This window comes from Sus scrofa, chromosome 13, assembly GCF_054392235.1.
Source record: "Sus scrofa isolate SSC_HxYL_T2T_F1_AM1 chromosome 13, Sscrofa_HxYL_maternal_Yorkshire_Landrace_v2.0, whole genome shotgun sequence".
In the NCBI taxonomy this organism is placed as follows: Eukaryota; Metazoa; Chordata; class Mammalia; order Artiodactyla; family Suidae; genus Sus; species Sus scrofa.
Genome location: NC_139395.1, coordinates 80,244,473 through 80,261,738, shown reverse-complemented (window position 1 = coordinate 80,261,738; position 17,266 = coordinate 80,244,473). Strand labels below are relative to the sequence as shown.

At 42.7% G+C, this 17,266-nt stretch overlaps 1 protein-coding gene across 50 annotated transcripts in view; it reads left to right on the top strand.

Moving 5' to 3' along the window:
- The window catches only part of SRGAP3 (SLIT-ROBO Rho GTPase activating protein 3), a 393,430-nt gene that overhangs the window by 265,621 nt on the left and 110,543 nt on the right, over positions 1-17,266 (top strand). For all 50 annotated transcript variants that reach the window (XM_084989345.1, XM_084989331.1, XM_084989353.1 and 47 more), the window contains one exon: positions 308-470. In XM_084989345.1, the coding sequence (XP_084845471.1) occupies positions 408-470 (63 nt within the window). In that variant the 5' untranslated portion in view covers positions 308-407. The remainder of the gene's footprint in view (positions 1-307; positions 471-17,266) is intronic.

The window sequence follows — 17,266 nt, the reverse complement described above, 5'->3', positions numbered from 1 at the left end:
TAGCACTGGGGAAGACATCTTCTTCCCAGAAGGGACAGATGCATGTAGCAAGTGACACATTCAGTGGGAGAGTAGAACAGGATAGGAGTTTGAGTCAAAGACCTGGGTTTGGGACCAGCGTTGCTCTGTGAACTTGGGAGGATTGCTTCAGACCTCATGGTCTCTGTTGGTCCAGTTGTTAAATGTGTTATAATAAAGTAAGTTTGAAAGGGCTCCATAAGTATCAAAGAGCTGTGGGGGGTAACAACATAGAACTGTGTGGATGGCAATTCTGGTGAACCAAACCTGCACTGTCTTGTTTCCACAGGAAGGACCAGTATCTCCTCTCTCCTGTGAACTGTTGGTATCTAGTCCTGCATCAGACCAGGCGGGAGAGCCGAGACCATGCCACCCTCAATGACATCTTCATGAACAATGTCATCGTCCGCCTCTCCCAGATCAGCGAGGATGTCATCAGACTCTTCAAAAAGGTGGGCACTTGGGCCACCTGCATTTCTGCCCCAGGCTGGCCATGGCATGATTGTGCCAGCCAGGATGAGATGTGGTGTGGGGACATGGGGTCTAGGGGCAGGCGAGTTGAAGGTGCAGGGGGCTGAGTGTTGGACTTGGCACCCCAGACCCAAAGTTTGAGTCCTGGCTGTGGCTGGGGGTCTCAGCCATTTCAGCAGCTACTTCTACCACAAAAATAAAAGCCTTTGCATGGTTAGGTAAATAGTGTATTCATTGTAGGAAACTTGGAAAAAGGGAGATGAGCTCACACATAGAAATTAACCTCACCTGAAATGTTATCACTCAGCCATAATCACTTGGGTTGTCATAGGAATTTCTTTATATGTACATACACAAATACATTTTCTATGATTGCTCATATTTATACATTTTCTAAAATATATATGTACTTTTCCCAAATGAGATCAGACTGCATGTATGATTTTATTCTTTGCTTATGTCACCTAACAAAGTATATAACACTGGATTACAGAATTTTGCAATATCAATAAATATGCTTCCATAACATTTTGAAAGATTACATAATATTTTCATCATATAGATGTACCCTTATTTATTTAACTGACCCCTTATTGTTGAACACTTAGTGATTTCCATATTATTATAAATAATGCTGCTGTGAGCTTCTATGTGTTGTCACAGTCTCTGCTATTTTTTAAATTAAGTATAGTTAATTTACAACATTAGTTTTAGGTATAAAGCCTAGTGATTCAGTATTTTTATAGGATGCACTCCATTAAAAGTTATTGCAAGGTAATGGCTATATTTCTCTGTGCTATACAATGTATCCTTGTTGCTTATCTATTTCATATATTGGAGTTTGTATCTCTTAATCCCATACCCCTGATTAGCCTCTCTCCCCTTTGGTAACCAGTAGTTTGTTTTCTGTATCTGTGACTCTGTTTCTGTTTTGCATATACCTTCACTTGTATATTTTTGATTCCACATATGAGATCATACAAATTTGTCTTTTCCTGATTTATACCACTAAACATAATGTTCTCTAGGTTCATTCATGTTGCTTCAAATATCAGAATTTCATTCTTTTTAATGGCTGAATTATATATATATATATATATACACACACACATATATACACACACACATATATATGTATATACACACATATATGCCGTATGTTCTTTATCCATTCATCTGATGATGGGCCACTGCTATTTTTCTTAAGATCAGTTTCTGTAATAGGAATTTTAGGGTCAAAATTTGCTCATTTGTTTGTCAAATGAGGCTAAGATCACCCACTACCCAGGGGGCAGTGTGAGGGTTAAATGAAAGGGCACATGTGAAGGAGGGAGGTATTATTGAGAGGTTGTTGAGGGTGTGGTCTTTGGATCCAGAATTCTTTTTTTTTTCTTTCTTTGTCTTTTCTAGGGCCACTCCCATGGCATATGGAGGTTCCCAGGCTAGGGGTCTAATTGGAGCTGTAGCCGCCGGCCTACACCACAGCCACAGCAACGCAGGATCCGAGCCTTGTCTGTGATCTACACACAGCTCAAGGCAATGCTGGATCCTTAACCCACTGAGTGAGGCCAGGGATTGAACCCGAAACCTCGTGGTTCTTAGATTCGTTAACCACTGAGCCACGACAGGAACTCCCTGGATCCAGAATTCTTAAATATCTAGGTTCATAATCCTGGTTCCATCATTTATTAGCTGCGTGTTTGGGGGCTTGTTACTTAAACTCTATGAGCCTCAGTTTCCTTATTTGCGAAATGGGGATAGAAATACCCATAGGACAGTTGCTAGGATTAAGAGGGTTTTTCATCCCAAGTAAAGCATGTAAGGCAGTGCCTGGTACTGAGTTAAGTGCTCAGAAAAGCTGGCTATTTTTATATGAATGTAAGAGACAATTACTACTAAAATGATCTAGTTCTCCTGTTCTTGGCAGGCACGAGTTTTAGGGACTAGGTGACCTGGGATTTCTAGATGCACAGAGGAAGAAGACAGGCCAATTTGAAATATAGTCATCCCTCCCTGGCCCGTATACAGATCGTCCACTTTGAGGATGACTTCTATAGCACAATTGTAAGGCAAGGTAATTCCTTTCTGCCACACAGTATGTACTGGTCTTCCCCTGTATTTATGAAGTGAAATCTAAGTTTAATATTTGCAAAAGCAGGCATAATTAGGAAGGTAAACACAGTGTAATAATAAAAAGCCACATAACACTTTGGAAAGCTAAACAGAAGTGATTCAGATCGTTTGGTCCCATCACAAGCCCCTGCCTGCCACCACTGCCACATCTTTTTTTCCTGAGTGGGAGGAAGTCACAGAGAAAGGGTCATCAGGGCTTTTAGAAAATGAAGGGTCTTTCCCCGAGCTGAGCCCTGGGACAAGTGAGATAAATCTTTTCAGCTCTCATTTAGGCTGACAGAAGCCTCACTTCTGATGGAGGTTAACAGGGTGGAAAATAATGAAAAAAGGTTTACAGCTGAGCTCCTGACTGCCTTGTTACCAGGCCTGTGCCCATGGAACAAAGGAAATGATCTGGCCCCTCTGGGCCAAGAGGGAGCTGGGAATGGGCCTGGCCAGCTGATTTAACACAGTATGGCCCCCTTGTGTCACATCAGTTATAGGTGATCCCAACACTGAAGCTGCATCCTTACATAATACTAGCTTCTGAAGACCTCTAAGGGGAACAGGATCATCACTCAGCCCACTTTACAGATGAGGAATTAAAGCTTAAGAATGGCCAATTGTCTTCATCTGCAGGAGGCAGCACAGGGGTGCTTTCAGAGTCTGTCTCAGAACTGCTCTCTCTGACTCTATGACCCCAGGTCAGTCTCTGAGCCTCAGCTTTCTCATCTGGGAAGTAGAGATGGTGACAATACCACACTGGGGTGGGAATTTCTTTACCATCCACCAGGTCACAGTCTGGCACTGCCCCTGCAGGAGGTGAGAGTGGCTTCCAGGCCAGGCATCGTTCCTGTGCTTGAGGCTGGGCAGCTGCCCCACCCTGCCAGCTTCTCGCTGTTGCAGAGTACTCTTTGACTTAGTAAGTCACCTTTTCCTGATTTTCCCTTTCCCCTTTTGCAGTGCAGTGTGTTCTTATGCCTGGAGGCAGAACTTCTCCTTCCACAGCCATCCTAGGTTTCGTCTGGGCAGATGGGCTGGTGCATGCACGTGGCCCTTGCTTGAAGTGTGAGATGTGGATCTGCCAGAGCAGGATGGAACTGAATGAGATCTTAGCAGCCACTGCAGTGATCAGGACGCTTATGTTGCAAACCAGCTCAGCAGGCTTAAGGGAGGAAAGGGAGCTTATGAGCTCTTGGGAGCCACGGCTGGCTTCAGGTAGGGGGGCGTCAAGGGCACAAAAGATGTCAGAACTCAACCTCTTTGCAACTCTGCTCCAGTTTTCTCTGTCCCCCCCCCCTTTTTTTGTATTAACAAGGGGTGGGAGTGGGGCTTTTGCATAGGCAATCTCTGTGTAACGACTACATGCCCACCTACCACCCTACCCCTGACTGCAGCCCCAAGCTTACATCCTACCTGATTCAAGTCCAGCAGAAAGTGAGGGGTCTCTTCTCCCAGGATTGAGCCTTACAGGCTTTGATGGGTCCATTGTGGCTTCCGCGGGTGCTCCTGAAGCTGTACCTGTGCAGGTGAGGTGCAGTGCAGACTCACCAGGTCTGGGAGGCATTCCCAACCCTAAAATCAAGCGTATACTCAACTCTCCCAATGGACAGAGAATGGGTGAGTGTGGCCCCCCAGGAAAAACTGGGTGCTTCTACAAGAAGAAGGGTAAAATAAAACAATGGGTGTCTACTTGCCCTTCTATTCTGGTCCTTTTATCAACATCTTCAGGAGCTGTCTTCTCTCTGCCAGATCTCCTCCAATAAAGGGCATGCATTACCTTGCATTCCCTCTGGGGACAACTGAGCTCAATAGAAAATTCTTCCCAACCTGAGATGAAATCTTCCAGGGTTTCCACACACAGGTCTGGTGGGCCACCTAGATCCATCCACATGGAAACCTGTCAATTACTTGGAGTCAGATATCATGAGCACACACCCAGGCTCTTCCCACTGCTGGGTAAACACACCAGGTTCCTTCAGTTAAGTGCCTGTGAGACTTATCTTTGAGTTTTCTCTCCTCCTGGGCCATGCTCCAGGTCTCTTCTGACTTGCAGACATTTGTATTCAGAACCATTGAGGACACTCCAGGAAGGTCTAACCAGCTAAGAGGAGAGCGGGGCTGTTTAGACACTTTATTTCTAATAATGAAACCTATAAAGGCACTTGCTTTTTTCATGATAGTCTCTTCACACAGTTGACTCACTCTGAACTCTCAGCTCAAATCTCCTGGGGATTTTGTACCAAATGTTTTTTAATCTATCCTATGAGTTCTGCACTTGTGTTTCTTTATATTTGCTCCTTTAAAGCTTCATTTTATTAGGTTCTGGTCAAAATGGGATCAGTGTCCTTGTTTAAGTGATTTTTCAAGCAGCAATAGGGTAGCTTTTCCAAGAGGTCCTAATTCCTCCTCTGTGGGAAAAGCCTGCTTTATAACTTCTCCATGTCTTCCTTCTCTGGTTACCTTCCTTAATGTGTTAATTCTTTGGCTCCATGTTTGATTCTTCTTGACTGTCTTAGTGGAGAAGATGGAAATTGAGACAGAGGGTTGCGAATGAGTTCACAGTGGAGGTGATCCTTGAATTGGATATTGAAGGATGAATAGGAGTCTCTTGAGTAGGGAAAGGAGGTTGGGAGTTCAGGACTAGGAGAAAGGCAAAAGCACAGTGGACAGAGTGTCGTGATGGAAGTCCAAGGCAAATTGGAGTGGAGGCTGCAACTTGGTTCTCAAATATAATCTGCTCTGCCCTCCCTATGTTAAGAAAAATTCAACCGATGTTTTTAAATCATGGGATTTTACATAAAAAGCATAATTTTGTATTCTTCTTGAAAAGCCGGAAGCTCTGACAATACCAGATCCACATGGGGCCACTCTTGGCGCACTTGGAGGTAGTTGTAGTAGTCCAAGTCCCTGCTCGGCTCCTTTATTTTAGCTCCTTGGCCCTTTGTGCATTTGAGTTTGTGGCATCATCTTTAAACATGATCTGCCAGTGGCGTGAGAAATCTAGCATCAGAATCACCTGGAGGGCTGGGCGCTGCCCCTACAGTTTCTGATTCACCAGATTGGAGTAAGGCTTGAGAATCTGCATTTCTAACAAGTTCCCAGGCACTGCTGATCTGGTAACCACCCATGGAGAATCTAGTACAACCTCCTTGTTTTCCTGGTGTGGAAATTCAGGCCCTCCTCTGGTAAGCACGGAGTCCAGCCCCAGACCCAGTAGAAAACCTACTTCAGGTTCAGTCCAGAATCCACTGCCCCCCATGGTGCACCAGCAGGAGGGTCCACCTGCATCCTGCTTGCTCTCTCTTCCCGCCCCAACCATTTCTGAGACCAGCCATTGAGGCCCATTCCACTTCCAGCCTCCGCTTCCTTAACAATAGCCATCCATTATTCTCTGCTCCGATGCCTGCAGAATTGAATTACTTGTCCTGCCGTGAAGTGAATGTGATTGTTGGACGCTGCAGTGTTCTGAAGGAAGCACTAATGAGGAAAGACTCTTAGCAGAGAAGAGAGGGCATTGGGGGGCTTGTGTTTGAAAGCAGCCATTCACTGTGTGGCAATAAGGAATTGGTCTGCAGCGAGCTTTTTCGCTCCCGCCTTGAAGATGTACGTCGCATTTCATAAATAAATCAGGGCTTTTGTATCCAGTAATTGCCTTGCTTTGTAACCAAGATCAAAAGCACCAATGGCCTTGGATTCAAAGCCAAGTTTATTTTTTATTTTTTGGTTGCAGGAGATGGTGAGGGTTTGCATGCTGGAGGGTCCAGCTCTGAGGCCTGCAGGGAGAGAGAGAGCAAAGTGGGCAGACTGCCAGGGGTGAGGAGCCTTCAGCCTGCTCCACTGTCGCCCAGGGAGATGAGCTGTGAATGCTCGCTCTGCACTCTGCTGGTCACCAGCAGGCATTCTCAACTCACTCGACAAACCTATCTTGGTGCTGTCATGACAATAGATAAACAGTAATTATAGATAACAAACAATTAGTGAGAACTTTGTGCCCGACTCTGGGCTAGGCGTTCTATAGACATTTAATTCTTTTTTGTTTGTTTGTTTTTTTAAACTTTTAATATTGTAATACCTATCAGTTCACAGGAAGGTATAGAGAAATGCAGACGGAGGTTACCATGCATTCCGACCAAGCATCCCGCTCCCCTTGCTGACTGAGTTAAAATCTCTACAACTGATTTTTTTAAGAAGGAAAAAATGGTCAATTGAATTCTTTTCTTTTTCTTTTTTTATTATAGATGATTTATTTACAATGTTCTGTCAATTTCTGTTGTACAGTAATAAAGTGACTCAGTAATACACATATGTATACATTCTTTTTCTCACATTATCTTCCATCATGTTCCATCACAAGTGATTAAATATAGTTCCCTGTGCTATACAGCAGGATCTCATTGCTTATCTACTCCAAATGCAATAGTTTGCATCTACTAACCCCAAACTCCCAGTCCATCCCACTCCCTCCCCCTTGGCAATCACAAGTCTGTTCTTCACGTCCATAAGATTGTTTCTGTTCTGTAGATAGGTTCATTTATGCTGTATGTTAGATTCCAGATATAAGTGATATCCTATGGTATTTGTCTTTCTCTTCCTGACCTACTTCACTTAGTATGAGAGTCTCTAGTTCCATCCATGTGGCTGAAAATGGCATTATTTTATTCTTTTTTTATGACTAAGTTATATTCCACTGTGTGTATGTTCCACATTTTCTTAATACATTCATCTGTTGATGGACATTTAGGTAGTTTCCATGTCTTGGCTATTGTGAATAGTGCTACAATGAACATAGGGATGAATGTGTCTTTTTCAAGGAAAGTTTTGTCTGGATATATGCCCAGGAGTGAGATTGCTGGGTCATATGGTAGTTCTATATTTAGTTTTCTGAGATACCTCCATACTGTTTTCCATAGTGGTTGTACCAATTTACAGTTCCACCAAGAGTGGAGGAGGGTTCCAGCATTTGTTATTTGTGGACTTATTAATGATGGCCATTCTGACTGGTGTGATAGTTCTTCATCTATTTTAAATGATATTCTTGCTAGGTAGAACATTCTAGCCTGCAAATTTTTCCCTTTTAGAACTTCAAATGTATCTTGCCACTCTCTCTGGCCTGTAGTGTTTCTGTAGAGAAATAAGCTGATAACCTTATGGGGGTTCCCTTATAATTAACACTTTGTTTTTCTCTTGCTGCCTTTAGAATCCTGTCTTTAACTTTTGCCATTTTTATTATAATATGTCTTGTTGTGGGCCTATTTGGGCTCAACTTGTTTGGGGCCCTCTGTGCTTCCTGTATCTTGATATCTGTTTCATTTAGATTTGGAAAGTTTTCAGCCATAATTCCTTCAAATATATTTTCAATCCCCTTTTCTTTTTCTCCTTCTTCTAGAATTCTTATTATGCATAGATTGGACCCTTTACATTATCCCATAGATCTCTTATATTGCTTTTGTGTTTTTTCATTTGGTTTTCTGTCTGCTGTCCTGATTGGGTGATTTCCATTATTCTGTCTTCCAAGTTCCTAATTCGTTCCTCTGCAGTATTCATTTTGCTCTTTAGTGCCTTTAGCTCAGTTTGCATCTCTGCAAATGAATTTTATAATTTTTCTTGGTTCTTCCTTATATTTTCTAGTTCCTTTCTAAAGTAATCTGCATTGCTATTTATATCCACTCTTAATTCCTTGATATTCAGCCTTAATTCCTTCAGTAGTTTCACTGTCTCCTTTTGAACTTGGTGTCTGTTAGACTGCAGAAGTCTGTTTTATTGTTTGCTGCTTTGGGTAAATTCTCCTGTTCTTTGAACTGGGAATGGTTCCTGAGCTTTTTCATCTTGCTTATGTTTTTCTTTTTCTGTGAGTTTAGGGAAGCCAAACTATAGTCTTGGAGGGCTACTTATATGCAAGAGCACCCCTTTGAAATTTGTGTGGGGGGGTTGCTATTTATTTTTGGCATGGGAGTTTGCATATTTGCTGTCTCTTTCTTCAGTGTGAGCAGGCTGTTATCCCCAGGGTGCTGAGTGTGTTTCCAGGGAGAAGGAGGCAATGGGTAGAGCTAGTAGTCAGTGACTGATTGCTGGGTTCTTAAAAGCAGCAAGGACATGCAGGAAGGTGGCACATGTTTCTCCTAGTTGTAGGGCCCTGGGAAGTGGTAATGAGCCTTAGGCAGATTTACAAGGTGCCCAGAGCATTTGGCAGTGGTAGTGGCAGGGTGTGTGTGTTCTCTGGAGAGTGAGCACAACAGGGTAGTGTTTGGTCACAATACCCTCCTCTGTGATGCCCTCTGAGGTGATTAGGGACACAAATGGTGCCTGTTTAGGGACCCCTAGTGGTAGCAGGCCATGCCCACCTCTAGAGTCAGAGATGACTGTGGTGGTTTGCCCCCACCATCTGTAGACCATGCAAGAAGCACCCTGTCCTGCTTAGCCCCCACAGGAGGTGCTGTAAATGCTGCTCCTAGTTGTAGGGTCCTGGGAAGGGACAGTGATCAAGCATCTGGGCACTGCCCAGAGCATTTGGCAGTGGCAGCAGCAGGACAGGTTTGTTCCCAGGGGAGAGAGAGCAACAATCGGTGGTGCTTGGTTGCAGTGCCCTCTTTTTTTGCTGATCTTTGAGGTGACTGGGGCCGCAGGTGGAACCTGTTCACAGGCCCCCAGTGGTGGCAGGCCACACCTCCCTCTGGTTTCTGAGATGACTGCTTTGGTTTGTCCCTGCTGCCTGTAGATCATGCAAGAGGCACCATGTCACACTTATCCCCCCACTGCCCTTAGCCCACACAAGGGGTGCCCAGCTACCTGTAGCCTGCACAAGAGGCACCTGGTCTCCTATAGCTCGAGAAAGTGGTTTCTTGCCACTCATAGCATGTGCTGGAGGCACCCCATCCTCTGAGAGCCTGAGTGCACAGGGAGATTCCTATGGCATTCCACCCCTTCTCCTCTCACTCTTCCGAAACAATGGCACCTTGCTTCTCCTGCAGGCCCAGACCTCCTCCCGGGTTCCCTCTGTTGTGGCATTCCACTCCACAACCCATAGCACACCACTCCTTAGCCCCTCAGGCTGTCTCCACACAGCCAACCCTGGTCCTCTCCTCAGAACTGACCTCCGGAGCCTGAGTCACAGTGCCCAGCCCTTGACTGAGCGTCTCAGGTTGTGGTGTCCGGGGCGGTGGTGCAGATGATCTGTGCGGTTCTCATTCTACTTTATCCTCCTCAGTCCAGCTGCTGCCTTTTTCTCAGTGACTTTGAGGTCCCTCTGTCTCAGCTGATCTCCCGCTCAGTTAGGTGGCTTCCCAAGGTGTGGGTTCCTCTTCTCTTTCACAGCTCCCTCTCATGAATGCTTGTCCTGTCCTGATTCCTTTTTTTTTCTCTCTCTTTTTCTTTTGTTCTACCCAGTTATGTTGAGAGTTTTGTGTCCTTTTTGGAGGTTTAAATTCTTCTGCCAGCATTTAGTAGATGTTCTGTGCAAATCGTTTTACATGCAGATGTGTTTTTTTGACGTGTTTATGCGAGAAGTTGAGCGAGATGTCTTACTCCTCTGCCATCTTGATCCTTCCCCCTATTTTCTAGTTCCTTTCTAAAGTAATCTGCATTGCTCTTCATATCTGCTCTTAATTCCTTGATATTCAACATTAATTCCTTTAATAGTTTCACTATCTCCTTTTTGAACTCGGTGTCTGTTAGACTGCAGAGGTCTGTCTCATTGTTTGCTGCTTCAGGTGAATTCTCCTGTTCTTTGAACTGGGAATGGTTCCTGAGCTTCTTCATTTTGCTTATATTTTTCTTATTCTGTGAGTTTAGGGAAACCAACTATTGTAGTCTTGGAGGGCTACTCATATGCAAGAACACCCCTACATATTTTTGAGGGCTTATTATTTACTTTTGGCATGAGGGATTGGATATTTGCTGTCTCTTTCCTCAGTGTGTGCAGGCTGTTATCTCCTTGATAGGGTGCTGCATGTGCTTCCAGGGAGATGGAGGCAATGGGCAGGGCTAGTAGCCACGGCCTGGTTGCTGGGCCCTTGACAGTAGCAAGGATTCGTGGGAATGTGGCACAGGCCGCTCCTACTTGCAGGACCTTGGGAAGTGGCAGTGAGACTCAGGCAGGCTTACGTGGCACCTACAGCATTTGGCAGTGGCAGTGGCAGAGTGTGTGCATTCCCAGGGGAGTGAGAGAACACACAATTTCCAGGTGGTGCTTGGTTGCAGTGCCCTTCTCTGTGCCTGCCTCTGAGGTGACTTGGGCCTCGGATGATGCCTGTTTATGGACCCCTAGTGGTGGCAAGCCACTCCCACCCCTGGAATCAGAAATAGCTGTGGTGGTTTGCCACTGCCACTTGTAGACCAGGAAAGAAGTGCCCCATCCTGCTTAGCCCACACAGGAGGCACCACCACCCCTAGCTGGCAGAAGAGGGGCCATGGCCCATAGCCCACACAAGAGGTGCCTCGCTGTTCATAGCCCCACCCTCTGAGAGTCCATTCATGCACAGAGAACGATATTCCTATGGTGGTCAACCCTTCCTCCTCTTGCCCTCCCCCGCAGTGGCACCTCTCCTCTCCTGACAGCCCAGACCTCCTCCTGGGTTCCCTTGGATATGGCACTCCACTCCCCAGCCCTTGGCACACTGCTCCCTAGCTCCCTCAGTCTGTCTTCACATTACCAACCCTAGTCCTCTCCCTACACCTGACCTCTAGAGCCTGAGTCTCAGTGCCCAGCCCCTGCCCAAGTGTCTCAGGCTGTGATGTCTTGGGGTGGTGGTACAGATTGTCCATGTGGCTCTCTCTCTGTTTTGCCCTCCTCAGTCTAGCTTCTGTGCTTTTCTTCTTGGCTTTGAGGTTCCTCCATCTCAGCTGATCTCTCCATCAGTTAGGTGGATTCCCAAGGTGTGGGTTCCTTTTCTCTTTCACAGTTCCCTCTCAGGAGTGCTGCTCCCATCCTAATTCCTCTCTCTCTCTTTTTTTCTTTATGTTCTACCCAGTTATGTGGAGGATTTCTTGCCCTTTTTGGAGGTTTCAGATCTTCTCCATGATTCAGTAGATATTCTGTGGGAATCATTCTAGATGTAGATGGTTTTTTTTTTAACGTGTTTATGGGAGAGGGTGAGCACCATGTCTTACACCTCTGCCATCCTGATCCCGCCTCCTAGGCATTTTTTTTTTTTTGATTTTTGGGGCCACATCCATGGCATATGAAAGTTCCCAGGCTAGGAATTGAATCAGAGCTACAGCTTCCAGCCTACGTCACAGCCACAGCAATGCCAGATCCGAGGTGCATCTGTGACCTACACCACAGCTCATGGCAATGCCAGATCCTTAACCCACTGAGCAAGGCCAGGGATCAAACCTGCAACATCTTAGATCCTAGTCAGGTTTGTTAGCCACTGAGCCACAAAGGGAACACTGGCATTTAGTTCTTAAAGCCTTAGAGGAAGATGCTGTCATCACTTTACAGATGAGGAAAGTGATGCTGATAGAGGAGAAGCTGGGATTTGAATCCAGATTTGCCTGACTCCAGAGCCATGCTCACTGGTAAAGGCAGGTGCCAAAGAAGATAGAGAAGTGAGTCAGATACCGTGCTTTCCCTTGAGGAGCTCACAGTGAAGAATGGACGTGAAGACAGATGTGTATCAGTGATGCAGATAAAGTGGAGAGGGCTATTGCTTCAGAGGGAGGAGGATATCTAATATGGGCTTGGGGGTGCAGTTTGAGGAAGACTTTATTGTGGGGACGCAGCATTTGAAGTGAATCTTTAAGTGAAGATTAGGATCTCACCCAGCTTGGGTTTCCCAGGAAGCTGACTGTGAGACAGTGATTCCAGTGCAGGGGGTAAAAGAGTGAATGCTTTTGGGTCTCTCGCCTGCGGGAGGGAGGGAAGCAGGATTCAGGGGATGTGCTCTGAGGCTGGGGTGGCTCTTCCAGGTTGTCCTGGGCTGTGGTAAGGAAGCCAGATCTTTCTGCCCTCATGTTGCTCCTGGAAGGGGATGTGGCCTTTTGCAGAAGCCTCTTTGGCGAGGCAGTTCCAAAGAGGGCTGAGAGCTGTGGGTGTCTGGGGGAGTATGCCCTCCAGTCCTGAAGGGGATCTGAGTGGTACAGCATTGTGTCCCCAACGGATATGCAGAGATTTGGGGAAAGTGAGAGACAGGATTCTAGACCAAAGCAAACCCCATGGGCAGAAGAGTCTGGGTCCAGTATCATGAACAGGTCTGGGGCCTGTATCATTGTAGTCTAGTGCAGTGGTTAGGGTTATGGACAGACTGCTTAATCCCTGTCCCACCATTTTCCAGCTGTGTGAGTTCGGCCTAATCCCAAAATCTTCTGCATTTTGGCCTTTTCAAAATGGAGCTAATAAAAACCTCCTTCATAGAGTTGTTATAAGGATTTTTAAAATGATGTTATAAAAGGCCTACCTGGTATGCAATAAGCAATCCTTAAATACTAGCTATTATTAGGTTGATTTTTGGGACTTTGAGAAAGAACATAGTGAGAATTAAGTTTAGAGATGAGATGAAAGAGTATTCAGGGCAAACAGTTTAAATAAGAAATAAGAAAATATGCTCAGGAAACCACTCACTGATTAGTTCTAACTGAAGGTGGTCTTTCTTTTTTTTAATAACTTCTTATTTCTTTTTTTTTTTCTTATTATATTGGTTTGGACTTCAATTGGTGTAGTGTAGAGGAAAATGGTAGAGAAATGGTGTTCTTGACTTTTAAAAAGCACACTTCTAACTTTTATCTATTTAACTCTTAGCAAATTAGGAATAAATAGGAACTTCCTTAGCCTGATAAAGGGCATTTATCAAAAACCAACAGTAAATATCATACTCCCTGCTGAACCCTCTTCATCCATCTTGTAATGATGGCTGATTACAAGATCAGTATACAAAAATTAATAACATTTCTGTGTGCCTGCCACATCTAATTAGAAAATATGATTTAAAAATGCATACATTAGAAAACAAGAATGATGAAAATTAATGCCATTAATGCTATAAATTAACTGCATCTTAGAAATTTTGATAATTGATATTTTCATTGCCAGATATTAGTACTTCATAATTTCCATTTTGTAATTTCTTCTTTGCCCCATAACTTTCTCAGAATTATACATATTTTATTTTATTTTAAAAGCAAAAAGTTTTATTTTGTTCTTAAATAACCACAGTTAATTACTAATTGGGCATGTGTGCCTGTTGTGCACTGTACAATTTCACAAACCTTGAAATCAGATTGGACACCATCACCTTTATTTCCTGTTCCAAGCTGATTTTTGCATAGTATCCAATTTTTATCACAGAAAATTAAAAAACAGATTGACAAAGGTATGATGCCACAGACAATAATATATTGCCATTTAATGTTGAAATTGTGTACTACCTCAAGCAGTCTACACCACATCCAACCGATGTAAAGTATCACTGAGTTTGCAGTGGTCTCCCCTGGCTTAGCTATAGCATATGGGTGCCTAGGTACACAGCTTGGGAATCGCAGCAGTATGTTTTAAGTCCCAGCAGCATATAAACTGGTCAATGTTTTAATTACCTGTAAGTAAAATTAACTATAACTGATTTTTTTAAAGATTTAAAAATCATTTTCTTTTTTACTTGGGAAACCAGTTTTTCTTTTGAACAATAAAAAACACTATTGAGTGCTTAAAGGAGGATATTTTTTCCAAGTTAAATGATTATTTCCTTAATGTGATTATTTTTATAAATGCTGGTTGTGCTAAATGTGATAAACGACAAATGGAAGGAGAGAAATAGGAATTTTATCATTTTGTCTCCTGAGAAACAACTTCTCTGAACTTAAAAATGCTGCAAAATAACCAGTCTCACTGCTTTCCAGTCTTACTGATCTCCTAGTACTGAGGAGCACAAGTTCAGGAGTCAAATGAGATCTGAAATTCTGCTGAATGATCTTGGAAGTTTTCTGAAGATCTCTCTGGGAGGGACTTTACCAAATAATTTCCAACCAGGAGCACTATGTACAACTGATTTGAGTCCTTTGTCCTTTTTGGAAAAAGGTTTGTTTTAGGGGCTGGTATCTTTGAAAGACAATTCAGTCTACCACAGTTGGTATATGTATTTACCCTTCAGCTTCCATTTGCCATTGGTTTAAGACTGCTCTCAGGGGTGAAGATTCCTTGGCACTGTTGGCCTGCCCTTTGGCAATTCGGGGTTCCAAGCATGCCCATGCATGTGCATGCCAGGGCACTTCCGGCCCAGGGCCTTTGAGGACATCACTGCTTGAGGCATGCACCTGCCCCCATTTCCTGTTGGGGGAAGAGGGGGAGGGAAAAATTATACATATTTTAGTTCCAAAGTTTTTTTAAAAAGCTTTTTACTTGCTTTTAATTTCTAACTTCATTTCACCGTAAAAAGAAAATAAGGTCTGTAGGTTATATTTTTCTGGCATTTGTTGGAACATTTGCCTTATCAGATATTAAGACTTCCTCCAAAGTGATAGTAAAACAGGTAGTAGTAGAGCAGTGCTCATTAAACTTGGCAAGGCATCAGATCAGAGCCCAGAAACAAAGCCCATCACAGATGGGAATACATATATGGCCGTAGTGCATTACAGACTTGGGGAAAGGATAGACTGTTCAGTAAAGGATACTGCTGGTTGCTTGTCCATATCTTCTTATTTGTTAGGAACTGCTTGAAACACATACACACTTTTTTTTTTCCTTATGGAAGAAATTAGACTTCCACCTTGGTTCACAAAAATATATTTTAGGTGAATTAAAGCACTAAAGGTAAAGAGCAAAACTTTAAAAAATTGGAAGAAAGTATGAAAGATTCTAGTTGAGATACTGGAGGGTGGGGAAAGACTGCCTAAGCATATAACATAAAGCAAAAAGAGTACTGATATATTCCCTTATATAAAAATTTTAAAATCTTCCATACAGCAGCAATAAATAAGGGGAAAATACAAACCAGGCAAGGAAAAGATATTTGGTTTGTGTGTGTGAATGATTTTTTTTTTTAATGTAAGTATGACATACACAAAAGAGCACACATCATAAGTGCAGTCTGATAAATTTTCAGAAAGTGAATGCACATCATAAACAACATGAGATATAGAACATTATCAGTCCAGAAGCTTCACTCATCCCTTCTTCCAGTCACTCTTTGCCCTCACCATGGTATCACCGTAGATTAGTTTGCCTATTTTTGTCATTTGTATACATAAAATCTTATAGGATATACTCTTGTGTCAGGCTTCTTTTACTCAACCTCTGCAAGATTCATGTTGTGTGGAGTTGGCAATCATTTTCATTGGTGTGTAATATTCCATTTAATGGCTATACTGAACTTTATTTATCCATTCTATTATTGATGGTCTTTGGGGTTGTTTCCTGTTCGGAGTTATTACACATAATGATGCAGAGAACATTCTTGTACACATCATTTGGTCCAATATGCATTCAGGACTGTTGTGTATATATCTACAAGTGGAATTACTGTGTCATAGGATATGAATATTTCAGTTTTAGTAGATAACATTACACAGTTTTCCAAAGTGGATTTTCTAATTTATACTCTTGCTGTGATAAGAATTCCATCAGATCCTTCTTATGAGCATTTAGTAATATCAGTCTTTAAAATTTTTGTAATTGTTATCTCAGTGTGATTTTAATTCGCATTTCCAAGATGACTAAAGAAGATGAACAGGCCTTCATGTGTTTGTAGCTCAGATAGTCTCTTTGTGAAATGCCTGTCCCAGTCTTTTGCCCATTTTTCTATTGTCTTTGTTCTTTTTACTTGATTTGTTGAAATTATTCCCATGTACTAAATAGAAGCTCTTTGTCAGTAATATGTCAGAAAATATCCTCTTCCTCTCAGTGACTTGACTTTCCACTGTCACTGTCTTAATAGTGTCTTTTCATTAACAAAAGTTCTTGATTTTAGTGTAGTCTAATTATCAGTATTCTTAATGTCCTGTTCAATGACATTTGCCTTCCTCAGAGTCACAAAGATATTCTCCAAAACTTTCTTCTAAAAGCTTTATTAGTTTACCTTTCTTATGGTGTGAAGTAAGAGGCAAGATTAATTTTTTCCATATGGACATCCAGTTGCCATGGTACCATTTATTGAAAAGATCATCTTTTTCTCATTGTTCTTTGATATCAGCTTATTAAAAAACAAATCTCTACATGCATGTGTGTAACTGTTCCTGGACTTTATTCTGTCCTATTGATCTATTTGTCTACCTGTGTGACAATATTACACTTTCTTAATGACTGAAGTTTTATTATAAGTTTTTAAAATTATAGTTAGTTTACAATGTTGTGCCAATTTTTGTTGTACAGCAAAGTGACCCAGTATATATATACATATACACACACACACACACACACACACACACACACACACACACACACACACATATATATACACACACATACACATTTCCCAGGAAAAGATATTTGGCACACAAAGAATTAATAAAAAGTTAATACCCAGGATTTAAAATTTAAGCACCTGCAAATAAATCAGAAAATAGAAAATGACCCAATAGAAATATGGGTAAAAGCTATAAATAAGTCACAGAAAATTAAATCTAAATAGTTAAAAATATAAGAAAAGATGCCCATATTTCCTGGTAATAAGGAGAGGGTAAAATAAAACAAAACAATTCATAATTTGACTCCCATTAACTTGGCAAAACAATCCTA